We start from the raw sequence: 20,699 nt of genomic DNA on the forward strand, positions 1-20,699 counted from the left end.
TACTTACACCAATACCCTTATCCATTAAAGAACCTGCATAAGCAGTAATCAGATTGCGTGGTAGGTAGGGTAAGCAATCTTAAGAGAAAAAATGTTATTCTACAACTTGTGTGCTTTGAATGAAACCCATTTTTCCTTCTGAAGGAATTCTTGACGAGTTACATAGGCAGTTCGTTTGTACATATCATTATTCCATTTCAAATATGGGCTTTAGATTTTACTGGTGCATGGTCCATTGCCAGCAACAGACACACAAAATCCACCAGCAATATGGACCTTAAAATGGTAAAAAGATGACACACTTGAAGAGAAATCTCTTTATAGTTTCATTTAAAAAATAAAATAGGCAAAACTTTAAACGAGGAACATCCCATTCCAACCAAAAATTTAAAATATACTTCCATGCTAAAAGCAAAAGTCTGGATGTGAGCCTCATGGAAGCTGCCAAGTAATAGAGAAAGAAACTTAATCTTTCCCATTACTCGTACCCGTGTCTTTGTTTTCCTGGCTTACAGGACTGTTGGCATTTTTACTCGATTGATCTAAATCCTCAATTTTATTTTCTACTTCCATAGCACTGCTTTCCACAGGACTGTGGGAAGATTCTTCACCTATTTCTGCTTCCATTTTTGTGACTAAATCATGTTCTTTATCTTCCACATCCATTCCTTCCTCTGTTTGTGCCAGCCTATGTTGAACTTCTTCCTCCGTTTTACTTTCTGATTCCTCATCTTTCCTCTTCGCTTTAAACACTTCAACTCCCATCATCCTCAGGTAATGAAGTCTCTCATTCTTTGGCACAAAGGCACGGAGTGATGTCTTTCCCTGCCAACCACATAGCACTATAGGACACTGAAGATCATCAGGTTTTCTGCAAATAAGCAATTATGTTCAGTCAACTATGAGAAAGTTAATCTTCAAAACTTAATTTTATAGCCATACCCCGGTAAGTAAGTGCACAATCTTTAATAGTGAATGAATTTTATAACTATTTGTAGAAGAAGCAAGTACATTGGTCTTAACTTCAATATCTAAACGGGTACCTGCTTGTCAACAAGCAAGCAAGCAAAAAAAATAGAGCTCAATGCTATTAAATTTCTGCAACAGGCAAAACAATTTTCTTGCTCTGGTTCCAAAACTAATATAAGCAACAGCAAGATGGAAGTTTACATTTAAAAAGTTCTCAAGAGCTTCTGATACTACGCCATCAAAAAAAATGAACTATGAAAAAGTTTAACTTTTTCTCCTCCAAATGCTGGACTTCACAGGGAAGCAAACAAACATGCAGTGATACTGTGGACCCCGTGCAGAACTACTAGCTTTCCTTTATAAAGCTAAATTCTACAATTGTTTTAAGAACACAGGCAAGATAGCTTCTTTCCCTGTTATATTCTGTATATGCTGTCTGGTTTTACTGTTGACCTCCCTGCATCTCTAAGACTCCACTTCTGTTTTTGCTGAGTGAAAATAAATTCTTGTCCAAGTTTTAAAACTGTGTAAACGGAAAGCAACATATCTACTTACTCAGGGTCTGGGTCGTACTTCAGAACTATGCTTCCCATCGCTACAGGGAAGGGAGGTTGGGGGAACAAAAACCAAAACAGATGTGTTACTTGGCACAATGTTAAAATGACTGTAATTTGAAAACGTTCAAGAAAACAAGTTTTCAGACATCCACACAGCATATGCTGGTTAGCAGCTATCTACATCAGTACAGTAAACTATAGACAAGTTTTTATTCTCTTTTTTTTTTTTTTTTCCCCAGACCAAAGTATTTATATAGTTACAAAAGCAATTGCTAACCCTGCCCCCTCCCAAACCCCAAACAAACAAATTAAAATACAAAACCACACAGTGGATTAATTTACTCAGTGATTCTAGCAAGGAACTTTTACTTAAGTAAAACGAACAGTAAGAATATGCCAGCCCAAGCTTTAGTAAAATTTTTCTTCCTATTATGTCTCATCAAACACTGAAGTAAAAGGACCAGCAATAGCTTGGAAATAAAACAACACAAACAGAAGACTGAAAACCAGTCTTCATTTCTTCAAGCATCTGGTGTAGAGAAAATAACAACTTAACAAGTAGACATTGCTCCCCATATTTAAGAAAAATCAAATGTGAGTGACTATTCGATACATAAAATCATGACAAACAATTGTAGATGACAAACAGTTTCAGGTAGAGCATAAAGATCAGTAGCATATTATAAAATTTTTGTCCATCAGATATTTTAAATGCTGCTTTACAGCACTGCTTCACAGAAGTCACAAGTTTAGCAACTCTTCTGTTCTCTGGAGTTCATAAACTTTAAAGGCTGTGATCAGAAAGGACTAGTCTTCTAGTAGCACACAGTTTCAGTAATGCTTACTTACCTAATCAACAAGTATATTTAAGATTAATTTAGTTCAAAATTTTTAGCAAACAGTTTATGTGACAGTATTTTCATAGTCTTCTGTGTACTGTACAATAATAATTTTGTTATAGCACAAATCAGAAGGCTTACCCATGTCTTTGACTTTCTTCTGTGTTTCACTGCTGAATTTACTTAAGAAAGGATTTTCCTGGGTTAGCAGGATTTTAACATCTTCTATGCAGACGTTTATAATCCTTGCATGAATGAATGGGTACAGAGTATAAATTCCCTGTTTAATAAATAAATAAAATTATTTCAAAATGCAATCTCTACTTTCTGAAGGAAAAATGTTAAAAACAGTATGTCCTTTAGCTAATATCAGAAAACAGTTTTCACATTTTAAACCATACTGAAAATGCAAATTGTCATTAATCTGACAAAGTTACTGGCAACTGTGCTATAGGCTCTAGAGGAAACCTCTCCTTTGAAAATACAATGCTATGTAATTACCTCTTGTGCTAACCTGAACGCACATCCGAACTGTTCACCATCACTGTTGCGAGACCAGACTTTTATCCCTGTGTTAATAACCTGCGAACAGCAAAGCCAATAAGCATCATTAAACATTATGAACTCTAAATTACCACTGCGACCTTTTTTTCCCTCAACTCTTTGACTAAAAGGAGGAAGAAAGGATAATTCTGCTGTAATGTTTGCTCATTTGAGCTGGACACTGAATTCATGTGAAAATTCATGCACAGGAAAAAGGAATTCCCACTATCAAAACATAGTTGTCTCTCAACATAAACAGTTTTTACTCCTTTCCATGTTGAAAACTGAATACTTGGGAGGAAGTTTTAGTCTTAAAATGAGGGCAATGAACTATTAAGATCTAATTTTAATTTTAGTTTGAGTAAGAATTTTCTGGGTGATTCTGGGGAAGTCAATCAAGGATGGGATTTTAAAAATGCACAAGTGCTTAGCAGTAGGACACTATACCCTTTGTGGTACTTAGAGTCTCACTGCCTAATATAATGCACCAGTGTCTTAAAATTTTGTCAATTATATAGCCTTTTCCTGCAAGTGGGATAGATAACTATTCTTTTATCTCCAAGATCTGTTTCAAAGATGTAATGAATATCCTTGGAAATCTTCACTATTTGACTGGATGAGGCCCTGAACCATATCTGATCTAGTTTTGAAGTTAGCCGTGCTTGGGGCAGAAAGGAAGCTGGACTAGATGACCTCACTATTCGACAACTTTTAAGACAAATCTTTAGCATTTGCAAGGCATTTTCCATGGGGAGTAATATAAAACAAATGATCATTTTTCTCTCTAATTCATAAAAACCACTTCTTATCCTATTATCATTCAGTTTAACAACTTTTCAAAATATTCAGTTGTTGAAATTACTTTGGGTAATTCATAGAATCTTTGGGTTGGAAGGGACCTTTAATGGCCATCTAGTCCAACCCCCCTGCAATGAGCAGGGACACCTTCAACTAGAGCAGGTTGCTCAGAGCCCCATCCAACCAGACCTTGAAGGTTTCCAGGGATGGGGCATCTACCTGGGCGACCTGTGCCAGTGTTTCACCACCCTCATTGTGAAAAATTTCTTCCTTAGATCTAGTCTAAAATGACGCCATGTAACACAGCCAGATAACAATCAGCTGAAGTTATCCATTACTTTTGGTACGCTTTCAAAGCTCTTAGTACTTTTATAACGAAGGGGCTGTCCTGGTTTCAGGGCTCATAACTACCATAGCGCCAATGTAAACTTATGAAGGTACCTGAAGATCACGTAACAATGCTGGTACACACAGAGCAGTTACATATTCCCTTCCTCTACTTTTAAGTTCCCTTCCATCTGCCAAAAACCAAACCAATACTAATCTTGCAGGCTATTATTTACCTCTTAGAGACAACTCTTCATCTCTTTAACAGAGGAGGGATAGAGAGGAAAACATTAATTCAGACTCAAGGAAAAAAAAAAGCCTATCAGAAAGCTAATCCTCTATATAAACAATAAGCTTGGCAATAAAGTTCAAGGAGACATCCATTGATGCTGATGATCTCCATGGTGAAAACCTGAAGAGATGAACCATACCTTCATCTTCTCACTGTTGTTCAGAAGCACATTCCTTAGCTCCTTAGAAACCATGTACAGCTGTCTCTTCTTTCCTTCTTGAGTTCGAGTTAGTAAATTCATCTTGGGAAATGATGGGTCCAATGCATAAAACTTCCTGTAGCCATAATACTTGTTTTGATTAACTGAACAATGAAATTACATACTCAAAATACATGGGTTAGCCCATTTCCTCCAGCTATCTCTGCAAACACTTAACACTTTGGCTCCAGAACACAAGGATTAAACTTTCTAAGATGCATGACATCAGAAAAGACAAGCTGTCATAGACACTAAGATTGACTCAAAAATTTCCAGTACAAACTAGAGTTGGCTATTTTCACTTAAAAAGAGAGTATAAGTGTCGAAGAGAGGGGCACCTGGTGCAAAGTTAGCAGAAAAGTTTTATGTATGACCAACTAGACCCATCTTTTGTGAGGAACTGAACTACTAATATTCCTCAACTACTAGAAATCTTACTTCCAAAACAGAGTAATTTTTTTCTTACTGGATAGGCAGGAACAATGGATCATCTTCAGGGAGAAACACAAAAGGGTCTTCTTTAAAACCAAACAGCTTCATTTTTTTAGATGGTGGAGGCCTAAAAAGAAAATACCATTGCACTGTCAGTTTTTGTAAAAGTATTTGGTTTAAAATCAGTATATTCAGTTCACTTAGTCAACCAACACTTGCCTTATGGTAACGACAGTATGCCAAACAGAACACTGACATTTTCCTGTGCTTCACTAAGACAACACTACCCACAATTTAACTTCTTAAAATGAGGAAGTGAAAGCAGTGCTTGAAAACAGAAACCACAAAAACAAGTAAACAGAGATTTCTGAGTAAGTGTGAAGACAGTAAAGATCTTCCAAGGTTAACTTCTGAAAGTAGTTTTTTCATTAACAGAGAAGAAAGAACTAACAGACTTTGCAAATGCTAATAAAAGCAGTTATTTTCCTAACTTGCTGAAATAAAAGACAGAAAACGTGGAAACATAGGACAAATGAGCAAATTCATTAAAAGTCCAATAACAAATGAGCTATAGAATACTCAGCAATTACGAAGCTGTCACAGGACAAATATTTAGACACGGTCTCTTACCCACATACTCCTTCCTTTTTGCTTTGCTCAGTGTCTGAATTCTGCAATTCTTGCATTTTCTTAGACTCTTCATTTTCATCAAGTGTTGGTTCTTCAGTAATACATTCCGAACCATTATCTGAATTAGCTACTGTCACTTCAGTATCTCCTGTTCTTTGTGGTAATTTCTGATGAACCTATTTCAAATTATAGTATTTTCAACAAAGCAAAACTAGTATCTAACTTGTAATGAAAGGTACCTATGTTCTTTCCTTGCATGTGCTTAATTCTTATCCATTTGTATGTAAGTGCTTAAACAGATCCATTTAGGGAGTTAATCTCATTACTAAGTCAAAGTATCATACTAAGTTGCATTTACCTCTAGTACTGCTCTGAACAATTTCTTACCCACTGTCCAAGAAAGCTATTTCTGTACCATTTACAAAATCAGGTTCAAGCATTAAAAAGACTATTATTAAGTCACGATCTGCTGTTTTCCTCCTAGCACTCAAAGTGACACACACACCCTGCTGCTGTACACTTTCTCTAAGAGTGCTACAACATTAAACTTAGAACAGCATAAACTGTTTGGGTAACGCTTGCTTCTGAATAAATGCTTTTTCCTTACTGCCACATACATTTTACTCATAAGGTGTTCTAATGCACCAAATCAAATAGAACAGCTAAAGGGATTCACACAAGAAGTTTCTCTCAAAAATATGAGCACTGTAAGAGATAAATAAATCGTGTCAACTTAAAATCCTGTTGGCAGGATTTTAAAGACAATTCACAACAAATGGATTAAAATCAGATGGCTGAAGCTGCTGCTGCTCATAACAGTTTTACATCCATTCCCCCTGCTGCTGATCTGCTAGACTAATCTGCTAGTGAATCACTCCCGAGCAACCAGCCACAGAGTAAGATAAACTGAAATCACAATTAGCTTACAACTCAGCAGAAAAAAAGTCTTCAGCAGAGGGACCACACACAACTGAAGGAAGTGACAGCTTTAGCTACTCTAATCTGCTTCTGTAATTCTTTCAAAGCCTCAATTTTAGGTTCAAGTTTTATCTTGCTATTTTACTGTGATTTCAAAATCCCTCCTCCTTTTTTTTTTCCTTCTATTTTGAAAGGAGATTTTTTTAAAGTTCTTAAGGGATTTAGAAAATTTTTATTTTTAATTGACACACTGAATTATAACTGAAAGGCAGATACAAAACAGTTACAGTATGTTTTCTATTATGTAAGCTTATAAAATTGTTATTAAAATTTAACATTTTAGCTCTTTTAAAAGAAGTTACCTTAGGCTGGCGTTTATTCCATGGCATTGGAGATTTTTTTATTAACACAGCCACAAAGAAACCTCCTGTGTTCTGGTGGTGGGGCAATATCCTAAGACTAGAGTGGGGAGGAAAAAAGGTAATGTTGCAGTGTGTTCATCATCAGCATTCAGGCTCTCACAAAGTACTAGAAATGTCACATTTATATTTACTTTCAGGATAAACTAAGTACTCCTAGTAGGATTGCACAGATTTAATTTATCAAGCTAGAAACAGGATCTAAAATAGAGCATACTGGCAAAATAACTTGCATCAGTGCAATGCATTCATTTCACCATTCACATCTGAGCCTTAATGACTCATTCCTAAACACTATTTTTAGCTATGGCAAGTCTTTCATAGAAAAGAAGTCATATTGTTAAAATGTTAAAAGTTTTACATACTTTCCCAGTAATTTTGGCTCTGTATCTCTATCGGATGCAAAGAGTTTGACTTGTTTGTGTGAATACTTATTCCTTGTAAGAAACTTTCAATAATTTCTTTCAGTTCACTGGAATTTAAATATTGTGTACTGCCATTACATATGAAGCAATCAAAATATACTCAGGCCTATACAAGCATAGGTCTATTCTGCAACACGTTCCTAATCTGACCTCCTAATTATAATTTGCCCACCATACAAAGTAACTATCAAAACAGCATAAAATCTACTCTGGGAAAACTTACCAACGCTCTAGATTCATTGCCTTTAGCCTCTCTTCATCTTTTACTGGAAACATAGTGGGACGTATTTGTGTTTGTCTATTCGAAGGCACATCTTTCCACTCTTCAAACCACTGTCCATCTTTCAACATTACCTTCAAAGGAGTAAATATAAACATCATGAAGAATATGGGTCATCATATTACAAGTTTTAATTAAAATACTTTCAAATCAAAGTTCAGATGCCAAAAAGAGAACTTATTTTGTGATATAGTAAATTAAGTTCTTTAAAGTGCATTGCTCCTATGTGCATTTTATGTGTGCACTTAAGAGCAGGAGATTGTTGCCAGCTGTACCTCTTTGCTCCACTTTTTATGCTTCAAAAAGTGTGTAGGCAAGTAAAGACTGGCGCAGAATCAACTGCAGTGTTCTCCGTTAACCTTCCCGAACATACAGAACACCAAAATCCAAAGGAAGGACAGTGGTGTAATATACAAGAAGATTAGTAAGCAATCAGATTTAGGATACGTTACTTCTTTTTCTCCATGAGACTGGCCGTGAGACATTCTGCTATCGGCAGCTTCCAAGCAGCATACAAAGGAAAAGGGTTACTGCAGTCTAGTAGAGATTAACAAAATTGGGATTCCTCATTTTTACATAAGAAAGATGCAAGAGTGCAACACAACAGCTTAGTAAGCATACAGCCCCATGACACAGCCCTATATAGGTCATAGATAGGGATCTTTTCATGGAAAGTTACTTAAGAACCATGTCCCCGTGAATTTTCTAGTGCCTGTATCTTTATCCAGGACTCAGAACACATCTATAAATCCACTCTAAGATACTGCGTGGACATAACATCACTTCATTGCATATAACAGTGAAAGCTTTTGAAGGTGGCTTAAGATACAAGAGCCAGAAGTCTTGTAGCAAGGCATTTTGAATGCTCTTCAAGCAAGAATACCGAAGTGGAAAAAAATGGGAAATGGGAAAATTTTATTTCAGAACTCTAGATGCCTGTTTCTGTACTGGATGCTATGGCTGGAAGAAAGATCACATCCAGGAATGTGTGGGGCAAATGCATAAAATTAATGACTGAAATGAAGGCCTGTTTTTGTTGTTAAGGCAACAGTTAAGGCAACAGTTGTTAAGTCACAGCGATGGTGACTTCAGGACTGGCAAGTATGATGAAGTGTTTTCATACATCTGGCTGTGATTGTCTTGAATGTTTAATTAAGTGTTCTACGGGAAATTGAAATGTAAGATTTATCTAGACTACAATTTTGCTAAGAATGCTAGCTCACCGATTTCAGCATCATTAAGTCTGCCATTTCTCAGACACTGATCAGATCACACCTAAACTATTGTGCCTTTGCATGTTCCTGAAATAGAAATGACTGTATTCCAGAATTATTATTTCAGGTCCAAATATGCTACATGTCATACTGCTAGATGGAAACAAGATAAGACTGTGATTCTGAACTGCGCTTCTTTGGAAGTCATGAGTTCAGCTTGAGAGAAACAAACAACTGGACTGATAAATAACTGGAAGTACAAACAAGTCTAGAACTATTTTGGATGTACTAGAATAACTGCCTAACAGCCCTGCTCCGTTCAGTTTTGGTTTAGCAGTCTAACCACACAATGTAACTGCTAGAATGACAAAGCATCAAAGAACTTGCTGAAGTCTTCTTCTACTGCATGTTTTGCTAGCTGCTTATTAGGGTAGAATAAAGACTGAAAGTGTTGCAGAAGTAAATTAACATATCTGAAGTTAAAAAGGTCTCTTCCTTCAAGATTCTGAAATAACTCATTTGAGTTCACTCATCACCTGGCTCAAGGAGAGAGTACTGAATGCTATTTCCAAGCACCTAAGTGTCCCTTGAACAAAACCTTATTTTTATTTTGCTGTTTCCAGAGATTTACATTCAACTGATGTTCAGGAATATTCAGTGTAATCATTAAGTCACAGAGCTCTCATTGAAGACTTTTCACCAGGAAACAAAAGACCACACCAAGTAAAAACAGCACCAAAGCACGGAAACACAATGAAGAGCTATCCAGTGAGGCTTGAAAAATTACAGTAGCAGCAAATAAGGGCTGAAGAAAATTTTGCAAACTTTCAACATATTTTATTAGCCTACTTTCTAAAATACCCAATAGGGAGAGTTATATTTCAACTGCAAACACAGAAATAAATGTTACAGGGAATACAATATACTCTTACTGATTTTTATGTATATATTTTGTAGCCTTGTACAGCACACAGAAAAAGTAAAGTTAATATCATAAAGCCACAGTCATGCATTTTACATTTATCCTTCAGGTACAAGCATACAATTTAAACTTTTGGAACTGTAAGAAAAAATAAATCAGGTAGTTTCTAAGATGGATTTCCAATGACAGAACATAAGCAAATCTTCACCCCATGCATCTTGTTCATTAGCCTACACACAGGCACGAACCTACAGACTGCACCACTGCAACAGACCAGTGAAACGGCGAGAGAAGACAAAACAAGCAGTGGTGTTGCAAAGGCACACGCTCATAACTAAAATTTAATCAGAGCTTCTTTCCCTACTACCATTACGGCCTTCTACTCTGCTTGATTACACTCTTAACAAGAAGCTGAAGAAGCTTTGGGGTTTTTTGTCCCTCTCTACCAGTCATTTTCCAGAACTCAAATCACATAAGGCCTGGAACAAGATGCAAGATTCTATTAACATTCTAGGATTACTCACATAACTGCAGTTCTTATAGCTTATTTCCAGAAAGGGTTTAACAGCTTTTACTTCCAAATGATTCAAATGGACCAGCTAAAGAACTGTAGAATCTAACACTCACAGACTGTAAAGAGGGAGGAGGAGGGATAACTTAAGAAGTGGCTGAAGTTACGTTGCCATCTACAGGCCCTATGCTGCACGCAATAGAAAAGGGAATTACATTATATAAGAAAGTATAAGGAGCAAAGAAAGCCAGAGGAAAAAGAGGAGAGCAAATGAGGAGACAAGAACTTACCAGCAGAAAGATTTTTAGCCTTCTCCCCTACAATGCTATATTATCTACAACTCTAAAGAGCAAATGACTACCATATTACTTCAGCTTAATCTAATGTTTTGAAATTTTACACTGCAAAATTTTCCTAATTTAACACTTCTACGATAGACCAAAACTTCATAGGAATATCAATTAAGTACCTTCCATTTTGTAATTCCGGGCATCCTCTTCAAACCTGGCAACTCAGAAGAGACATCAGCAAGTTCTAAGGCACCTGAAACCCCAAGAACATAAACATTCTTGAAAACCGAATTTGAGACTCGTGCTCCTACTTAACTTTTATAAAAATAGTTCTCCTTCAAGTTTTAAGACTATTTTAAGACCATTGCTTTTTCAAGCTTTCAAGGAACAAAACGTTATACAATTACTCCTGTGTAAATTAACAAGAAAGATGGTAAGAACTGTTCATAGTAACTACAGAAGTTCGTAATCTATAAATTAACCAAAAGATAATGGTTAGGTACTTTTTGTAGCAGCTGCATAGAGTAATACTCTACAACCTGTGTTGTTAAACATCAATGTTCCAGCCAATGCAGACACAGTAGTTTTTATTCTCACTTAATCAGTGTAGTAAATCTGAATATTAAGTAAGTATTTTTCAGAGAAGTATTCTTTTGGGATGACTAAACCTTTTAAAATGCTTGATATATTCTGATTTAATGGACTTACAATCTTAATATATTCCAGTGTGAGAGGAGAAAGAATTTATTATTTTTTAAATGGAAAGGAAAATTCCAAACTGTTTAACAGGAAGGTAAGTACTATCAACCTAACAGGACAAAAGGCTATGTGCCTAAAATATGTCAGATTATTACAAGAAACATCAACAGAGTATAATTTAATCTACAAAATAAAAACTTTAAACTGCCCCAAGTCCAGAAAGAATGATATAAAAACTTACTGTTTAAATAGGTGATCTCTCTAGAGAAGAATAACTTTAAAATTTCCTTTTTGTCATTCTGAATACTTAGTTAACAATTAGGTAGGCTTTTCCTCATGTTGTACACAATTTATCAGCCTGTTCTACATGACTAACCATTTACTCTTACAGTGACAGTTTAAGCAAGTCTTTTAAATAAATGAAAAAGTGATACATGAATTCATAGACAAACTCCAAAATGACATTTCAAATCTGATTAAACTTGATGTTTGTGTCCGTCCTTTGAATACTCCTGCCTACTTACAGCAGGACTTCAACTGATGTCTCAAGACTACATCAGACTGATGAGGCATTAAATGGCCCATCAGAAGTACTACAATTCCCAGCAGAGAAACATGGTACAAAAGCGCCTTTTCCTTACTCCTTCAGCCCCAAGGGGAAAGCAATCACTGATCTGCTCCACAAGTAGCAGTACAACACAGTGCTAGGAACTATGTTAAAATCGAAGAACCAACAAACCTTCTGGACTGACCTGAGCAAATCTTTGAGGTCCAATGCCCCTTGCAGACCACTCAACTATCTCGTCCTTCTTTAGCTACACCTGTGTTCAAGCTCAAGGATAACATTTGCTTGCTGGGACACATCATAGCCTCCATGTAAGCCTCCAAATACTCGCACTGGGCAGAGACAGGATCCAGATGCCACAGTCCAATACTGCAGTCATGATCCTTACTTCCAAGTACTGACTTTGCCCCAAACACTGCAATTGATGGCCTCTGTCAACACCCATACTGTTTTGTGCTCCTATCCAAACGAGTGGTTACTGCTTTCCAATCTCATTATTGTTAAGCTTAATTCTGGCACACTACAGCCTTCAATAAGCCAAGCATACTATAATTTACTGGAAACATGTCTATGTTGTTTTTTCACTCAGTCTGCCAAAAAAACTATCTCTAAATAAAAATGTCCTTTGAGTGAAAATTAAATAGTCAATTTCTAACTATCTGCAGGCATTTTAGCTAAACTGCTGTTCAGGAGACAATGAAATTTCATGCATAATTTAGGGCCAGAATACTGACTGGCACACATAAAACATTACACAAAACAGGCTATTCTACTTCCAGAACCAGCTCAGCTCCAGGAGTAATACAGCTGCTTCTGCTCTGTACAAGGCTCAACTTAACGAACTCTGTGGAACTTTTCATGCAAAACCCCATTAGATGTCTCCAAACTTCAGGTTACTGACTCAGAAAAAAACCCCAGTATCCATCAGCTCAAGACCAGAAATCTGGGCTACTAAGCGTTACTATCATAAACTGATGCAGTGGAGCTTCCCAGTTCATCTCAACCTTTCCACCTCTTGTTACTTTAGATGATGGAGACTTAAAAGCAACTCATGCAAGCCTTCATATGCAAGTCAGAAATGTAAAAAACTCCCACGACCTTAAAGACATTAAAACTCCAAGCATGTCAAAATGTGGGTCAAAGGATGCCAAAGGTATCAGTGACTCCCACCTACTGGTGCACAACTCTTAAGTACACGCTGGGCTTTTTACTCCTAAGGTGTACAGCAATAATGTCCAACGCTGTGTTTTCCAAAGGAAATATGAATGTCAGACAGGGACTCTGAATTCCTTTGATCTGTAGAAGTCTTTTGTGTATCATTAACAGAAATTCTTCAGGTTTTATTATTTGGTCCATTTAAGAAGACTGCTCATACAAACACCAATGAAACCCTACTGGTACCAAAAAATTGCTGCAGTTTTGCACACTAGGAGCACGTTACCTACACTAAGCTTATCATCAGTACTATCATACACATAACCTTTTTTGGGCTGAGAAAAAAAAGATTTCCCCACTACGTCCAAGCTCGCATTCTCACCTTGACTCTTTTCCAGCAGAGACGCGATCACAGCCTCATTTTCGATAGGATTCAACGAACACGTAGAATATACCATTCTCCCACCTTCTGCCAGCTGTTCAACACCACGGGTTGCAATTCTTAACTGCAATCTAACAGAACACTTTTTGTCGAGCCAGGTATCATTCAGGAAGCAGAAAGATTTGCCATCAAATTTCTGCTATATTGCAGACACATAACTCTCCATGGACTAAGTCAGCCCACACTGAGTTCCACAGTTGGCACCAGTACACAAATTAAAGTCAGTTTTAAACTAAGTCAGCTTAGTGCACTCTACACTGCAGACATGCTCACAGTTAGACTTATTAAAACAGCAATTAGGTCAAACATTAACACTACCGCATAACAACTTTTAACATAACATTCTGTATTTTGGTCTTTCTACTGCCCCATCAAGGTTATTATAAAGTACACAACACTAGAAAAATAACCCCCAAAACCTTACTACTTTTCTCCGAAATCTAGGATTAAAATGAGAAGCAGTCTGACTATTACAAATATTACGGATAATGCAGCTTAGCTAGCACTCGTCTTCTGAGAAAAGCATCACTGAGCTGGATCACCAGTTGATACCCTGCCTACATACTTACAACTAAAATAAAACCTCCATTTATGAAAGAGTTGCCAAGCAGCAAGTCATCATAGGTCAGCTGAGTCACAGTAACTGACCACATTCTCAACTTGCTACAAATGCACAGTAAAATGTTCTAAGCTTTTTCATCTGTGTTTAAATTACTGCTTTTTACCATGCACCTGCACTAGGGTAAGTACTCATTCACCATCAGTTAACACAAATCAGTCTCAGGTAACTGAAACCATTTATATATGGTCTCTAACATTCTAAAAAGATGTAAAATTTAATACTAATGTTTTAACAAGTTTCTGTATTTTCCAACAGTATTTTACCTGCCTCAATGCTAAGAATCCCAACCAAATCATTTGTTTCCTGTTTTATTAGCTACCTTGTCTAAATTAATTCAATGAATATTAATGTCAGATATTCATAATACAAGAAATTTATATTCACACATTCCACCAGAGGTTGACCTCAGATCTGAAACACTACACATTCTTTGAATAGCACAAAAGCTCTTGATTTGAGAGAAAAGCAACTCTTATGAGCCTTTGCTTTGTCATATATTAACATGTGAATGCATGCAGATGTTACAGATATGGGAAAAAGAGGAGAGAGAAATGAAAGAAGTGCAGATGCATAATAAGCATTTTTACCCATGGAGCTGCAAGCTGTTTTGTGTTGTCCACTTCTTCCATACATCAATGTTTTTCCTCATGGTTCCATCCCCACTGTAACAGAGGTTGACCAGATATGTATTATTTGTGGGCAAAACTCATTTCATAACCAAGTCATTTATAGCAGCAAAAAATTAAGTGTCTCTCTCCCACATTAACTAGTTCCCCTATGCTGTACTGTTTGTTTCTACACTATCTTTGTGTTTCAGCATTCTGACTGTAAGTTCAAAATTAGAAGCCCTTCAGCTGACCAGATTTAAGTACCACTTGCAATAAAAAAAAGTTCACCTTGATTTGGTATCCCTTACTTAAGACAGTTCAAGGCATTCACCTGTTTTGGAAGTTACTGTAAATCATAACTGACTAGGCAACTCAAAAAGCGTAGTTCAGTAACAAAAATTCTAGCACTGCACTTAGTGCACTAAAATCTGTGTATTGAAGATTACATGCAAAATACCTGCAGGGGACATCACACAAAATCCTGTCATAGAAAAGGACCTCTTTTCTTCCATCAACATCTATTTGTAGATTAGGAATGCTGGAGGCATCATGATTTACCACCATGATGCATGGACTGTTTAATCTCTTAGCCTGATGAACCAGCAAATAGCAGCGCTTGTTGTCGACATCATTAGCAATCACAAAACCCTCTGGGAACACAAAATAGAGGGAAGATGATTTACTATTCAACAGCTAAATAATTTTACATAGTTTATTGCTTTGGCTTCAAAGTTGTGTAAACCTTTCACTAGAGGTTTTTACTTAAAAGACTACTTATGAAGAGAGGACCCCTTGCTGAAAATAATATAACATAAAGTATGTCAAGGTTTAACTGATATGTCAAATATAGTCTCAAGAGTTCTAGCTTGCATGCAGCAGAATTAAGACACAACCATGGACCCTTTAACTTCTCACTCTGGAAGTAAACCCCTTGTAACAGAGAAAACCTCCACTGCCACCAAAGACAATCTCTGTACATCAGCAGATTTTCAGTAGAACACAGAAAGAATCCACTCCCCAACTTCACAATTTTTATGGACAGTATTTTCTGCAAGCATCTAACTAAAAGTAAAGATTCTGAAGCTTAAAAAAAAAAAAAGATAAATATCACAACCATTTTAAGGCTAAAGCAGCTTAATCCAGTGTTTGTAGGATACTACTAAAACACAAGTGCTCACGGGCCACCATCCAAAATTAAGCTCTGATCACATCTACTGTAGTCTGAGCCGTGAAGACTTATAATCCATCTCTCCCCTTCAAACAAAGGAAACCCACGAAGTTTCCAGGAAAAGGTGGGGTACTTGCCATGTCATATAACTCAACTACTTTTGGAATTCAGTATGTACTTAAATGCAGTTACCTATCTGTGATATTAAAAGTAATCTTCTACAAGAAAAAGAGGAAATTCAAAGTCACAAAAGCTTTTGGTAGTGTTTCCAGACTTACTGGGAAAAGGAACATTCATGTCTGCATGCAACATTTCAATGAGTTGTGCAGTCTTAGATCCAGGTGCAGCACACATATCTAGAATCTACAAACACCAGAAAGTTAAAAGAAGTCCTACCTTGTATTTTTTAAGTACTTGAAAAATTTACTATGTGTTCTTGTTTAAATTAAATATTTTTGCATACAGTTGCAGAATTATGATTGTTCTGAACACCAATTTGCAAAACCAAAAAGTACAGTTCTGTTCTTTGTATGCATCACAGAATGCAGCTTTATCTCTGAGGGTCTAAAATATAATGAGGACTTTGGTTTGTATTGACAAATTTGATGTATTGACAAATACATCAGCTGAAAAAAAAATCTGAAAAAGAAATCTGAATATAGATATGGGGATATGGTCCTTTTATCAGCTCACAAGCAATTTTGACTGAAGTTAACTGGAACTTTACATATACACACAAACATTAAGGGAAAAGTTACATTCAAGAGCAAGCTGTACTTTTCTTTATCAGTAAATTAACCAGAGACTATCAGACACAGTTGCTTATATAGATTTTATAAAAATGAATTACTACCCCTCCTCACACATTTGCATTTTAATGCAAAAAAAATCAGGGCAGTATAAACTGCCTGTTTCTGTATCCTGGAAGATGCAAGTACTTGTGAAGTATTCAAACCATCACTGGGCAGCAGAACAGCACAGACACCAACACCTGATTTCTAGCATATTGCTCCCTCCTGCTTCATCACAAACTTGGTTTGTGATTGAGTCACTCAGAGCTGCTTTCACAGCACATCATTTGACAGCTAACGCTGTTCTGTTAAGTAAGGAAGCTTAGAGTCTTTCCTCTTGCCTAATTACAGATTTTCAGAAACAGGACTATATTCTGGACCTTTAGCCCCAGTAAAAGTGAGGTGACATTGTGCCACAGGATAAAAGATGGGGACAGATCTGCTCACATCCTCATACTAGCACCTGGCATGAAAAACACTAAACTGGAAGACAGACCCCAGAGAAACGCAAAGAGCATTTACTGACAGTTCCAGAGAGCATGTGATAAGCGCTGCCACGCAGCAGTGTTAACACATCATGAGACATACTCAGTAAAAGAGCATCATATCTGCTGTTTAAAGTAACAGTTGTGACGCTACTGGTTTCTTCTACTTACTTTTGTAGATAATGGAAAAGATAATGAAGAATAAGCAAGCCTAAACACACTCTAAAATTGTCCAGCAAATTGATGGTGAGGGAATACTGAATTGTGAAAAGTAGATTAAAAATGAACACAACTAGAGAGAGGTTTGACAGTCATCAAGCTGATCTTTGTGTAAGAGATGAATAAGCATGTAAGATATGATGTATAGAACAGCCTGGTTAAGCATGAAAAGTAACATGCAATGCTGGTTACAACAAGCTACTCGGAAAACAAGGCACTAAGAACCATAAAAGGTCCTAAATGACAACAGCCAAGGCATCGTTACAGCAGCTATTTGCTGTCTTGTCAGAAGAGAGGATAAAGAATCCATTCTGAATCTGATCTACGAGGAAATTTGCAAAATCTTACAGGCATTTCTGAAAAGTACTCATTGAAATATAGTCACTGAAGTTAAACATTCAATGCAAAAAACATATACTGCTATGTTAGTATATGCAATGTAAGGTGTGTGCAAAAATATTCTCACAATTTGTGTTTTACATCAAGTCAAACACATTTGCTACTTGTACAACTCCCAGCAAAACCCAAAACGTACCTATGACACATTAGGCCTGAATCTATCACTCAATTCATTATTGATTTAAAAGAGGCGAGAAGACCTCGTCTCATGTAACACAGCCATCAGCCCTGTATCGTACACTGAGTTGGGGTCAGAGTAGGAGAAAATAAACCAAAAAGTTATGTATGCTAAGTATGTTAATATAAAAACAAGTATGTATGAATGAGTCTCTAAGGCATACAGGTCAGAAGTTTGAAAACTTTAAAATTTTAAAGATACGTCATGAAAAATTTAAGAAAGAAGTGCACAACATGGTTGCTTGAGATAGCAAGGCACTTCTAACTAGATCATTAACTTAACAGATTAAGAGAAAAAGGCCACCTGACAGATTCATTCTGCAAACAAACGTAGCCTATGAAAACACCACTAAGGTTAGAACAGGAATTTTGCTACCAGATATCCCCATGCCTACAATCTGCCACTAGAAAGTATCACGGGCATTCCTTAGACACCCCAATTAAAGTTAGCAATCTATACTCTTTAGCCACCATAAACAGCATGTTTCCACTCACACAAATAATTGTGCCTGACAGATTTGTAGAGCGTAAGTTTGCAACTTCTTCAAAAGGCACAGAGGGGTGAAAACCAGCTGGTAAAGAACATTATCATTTGGATCTGGAAAACCACTTCTGTACGCAGTGTGATGGATAGCATGAAGTTAAAATCAGTCATCTTACTTTAAAAGGCGGGTTCAAACATGAGTATGTAACTTAGATGCAAGCTAAATAAATTTACACTGTGAAAGTAAGATTATGTAACTACTTAAAAACCATTTTTTTTTTACAGGGTATTAGATAAAGCTGAAAATACAGCTGTTCCTCTGGCAGTCTATTTGTGATCTGAACACTAGTTGTCTGTTGTGGTTTATAAGCACAAGCATAAAACAGAACTGTGTATCAGCATTGATACTGCTGTAGTAATTTGTAGTTTAATCAAACTATCTTCCCGGAAAAAAGTCTAGTACGCAGTATATTCTAGGGTTACCTTATGATGAGGGTTGACATTAAGCAGCAGAGGTGGGATCATACTAACAGCTTCCTGACGACTGATATTTCCCTTGAAAGGAAAAAACAAACTCCTTTTTATGCCATTACAAAAGAATGCATTTCTTTTGCAATATATTTTTCAAATCTCTATGTAGTAAAATGATAAAGTAATCAAAACCACACTATCATAAACTTCAGATTAAATTTTGTTAGCATTTAACAAACAAAATCACAGTATTTAACCCAATTGAAATTTCTGATAATTGCATATTTACCCTAATTTTATTCGTTCTACGGATATAGTTTCTGCTCAAGAGATGAGAAACTGGCTTCAACCAAGTGAGAAACATCCATCACTAAAAGGTAAGCCTTGGTATGTACACACATGCACATTTACCAGACTCAAACATCTGTTTTCTAACAGCAACTAATTATTTCACAAGGACTCATTTTCATATTCACAAACAACAAAAAAACTGCAATTAGTTTAGGAGAAATATTTGTAACTGCAGTTATGTGCCAGAGTCATGGGACGAATTGCTGCCAACAGCAACATAAAATCCAGATTCTTCCGAGCTACTCAACTTCTGAGTAAAAATATGCAGTCTCAATTTCTCATAACACATTTAAGTAAAACACTGCTCAGGATATGAGAGAGGAAAAAAAAAAAAAAATCTATCCACAACTTACACATTCTGTCTCGCTAACCAGAAACTGATGAAACTTTTCCAGCTGCGGCGACTTGCGTAAGATTTTTCTGCTCAGGTTAGTGTGCCATGCTAACTCTTCTGGATACCTGGGGGAAAAGAGACGGAAAAAGGGCAGAGAGGAAGGAAGGGAAGGAACCAATGAAAGAACGAACGAACGAAACCAACTCATCAGGCTCGATGTAGGGAGCATGCAGTGTGCCTTATTTCACTTCCAGCTCCCTTACCAGCTCAGCGGCTGCGGCATTTCGACTTTCTGGCCATCTACCTCTAGGTTCTGCAGCTCTTTGAAGTACTTGTCCTTCAAGCAGTGGAGAACCTCTTTGGCGTGACTGCAAGGGAGAGAGACCGGCAGAAGAAGACCGGACGGAGTAACAGTAACATCCCCAGAGAGCAGACCGCCTCCGCGTAACAGCGGCGGGTACTCGCCAACCCAGGGCACCGGTGGAGCGCGGCGTGCCGGGTCCCCCCGCTCGCCCCGCGGCCCCTACCTCCGGTAGCCGGTGATGCGCAGCGTGGCGGGCAGCGGCTCCCGCAGCGCCGCCATGAAGGCACCCCACTCGCCGGCAGGGACGATGCCCAGCTCCCGGTAGTACTGCTCGAACAGCTCGTTCTCCTTCACGATCTCGGGGTAGCCTCCGGCCCAGCCCTGAAACACGCCGCCACCGTCAGCCCGGCGGCCCTGCCGCGCCGCACCCCGCCCCGCCCCGGCTCTCACCGCTTGGTCCCCGCCGCCGCCGTCGCCCCGCTGCTGCCGCCTGCGGTCGCGTGCCCGGCGGCCCATGGCGGCCAGGCACCGGCCGAGCCCCCCTACGCGCCCCGCCGTCGGTGCGGCCGCCCCCGTCACTCCTGCCTTGACGGACCGCCGGGCCGAACGGCTCCGGCGCCTCGTGCTCCCGCCGCCACGCGCATGCGCGGACCATCCCCCGGCGCTCCTTCCGGGCGGCGGCACGTCGCGCCGCTCCCGCCCCGGCGGAACTTCCGCTCCCAAGCTCCACCGCCCTCCCGCGGCGGCCCCACCAACCGGAGGACAGAGAGGGCGGTACAGGCAGCGCCCCCGGCGCCGATTGGTCGGAGGCACCGGTGGGCGTGCCGCTGGCCGTCCGGATGAATGGAGGCGGCAGGGCG

At 38.2% G+C, this 20,699-nt stretch overlaps 1 protein-coding gene across 1 annotated transcript; it reads right to left on the bottom strand.

Annotated features, from left to right (window-relative positions):
* Positions 1-465: 465 nt before the first annotated feature.
* NSUN2 (NOP2/Sun RNA methyltransferase 2) lies at positions 466-20,355 on the bottom strand (the record flags this gene model as incomplete). The annotated part of the gene is made up of 19 exons (XM_082014862.1): positions 466-871; positions 1,525-1,564; positions 2,507-2,645; positions 2,867-2,947; positions 4,465-4,600; positions 4,991-5,083; positions 5,587-5,762; positions 6,867-6,963; positions 7,572-7,702; positions 10,745-10,818; positions 13,367-13,497; positions 14,636-14,710; positions 15,114-15,306; positions 16,103-16,187; positions 18,863-18,934; positions 19,555-19,660; positions 19,799-19,903; positions 20,063-20,220; positions 20,290-20,355. The coding sequence occupies 19 exons, from the start codon at positions 20,353-20,355 to the stop codon at positions 466-468; spliced, it is 2,364 nt and encodes a 787-aa protein (XP_081870988.1).
* Positions 20,356-20,699: the final 344 nt, after the last annotated feature.

The sequence above is a fragment of the Phaethon aethereus genome (genome assembly GCF_964289735.1).
Source record: "Phaethon aethereus genome assembly, chromosome: 2".
Taxonomy (NCBI): domain Eukaryota; kingdom Metazoa; phylum Chordata; class Aves; order Phaethontiformes; family Phaethontidae; genus Phaethon; species Phaethon aethereus.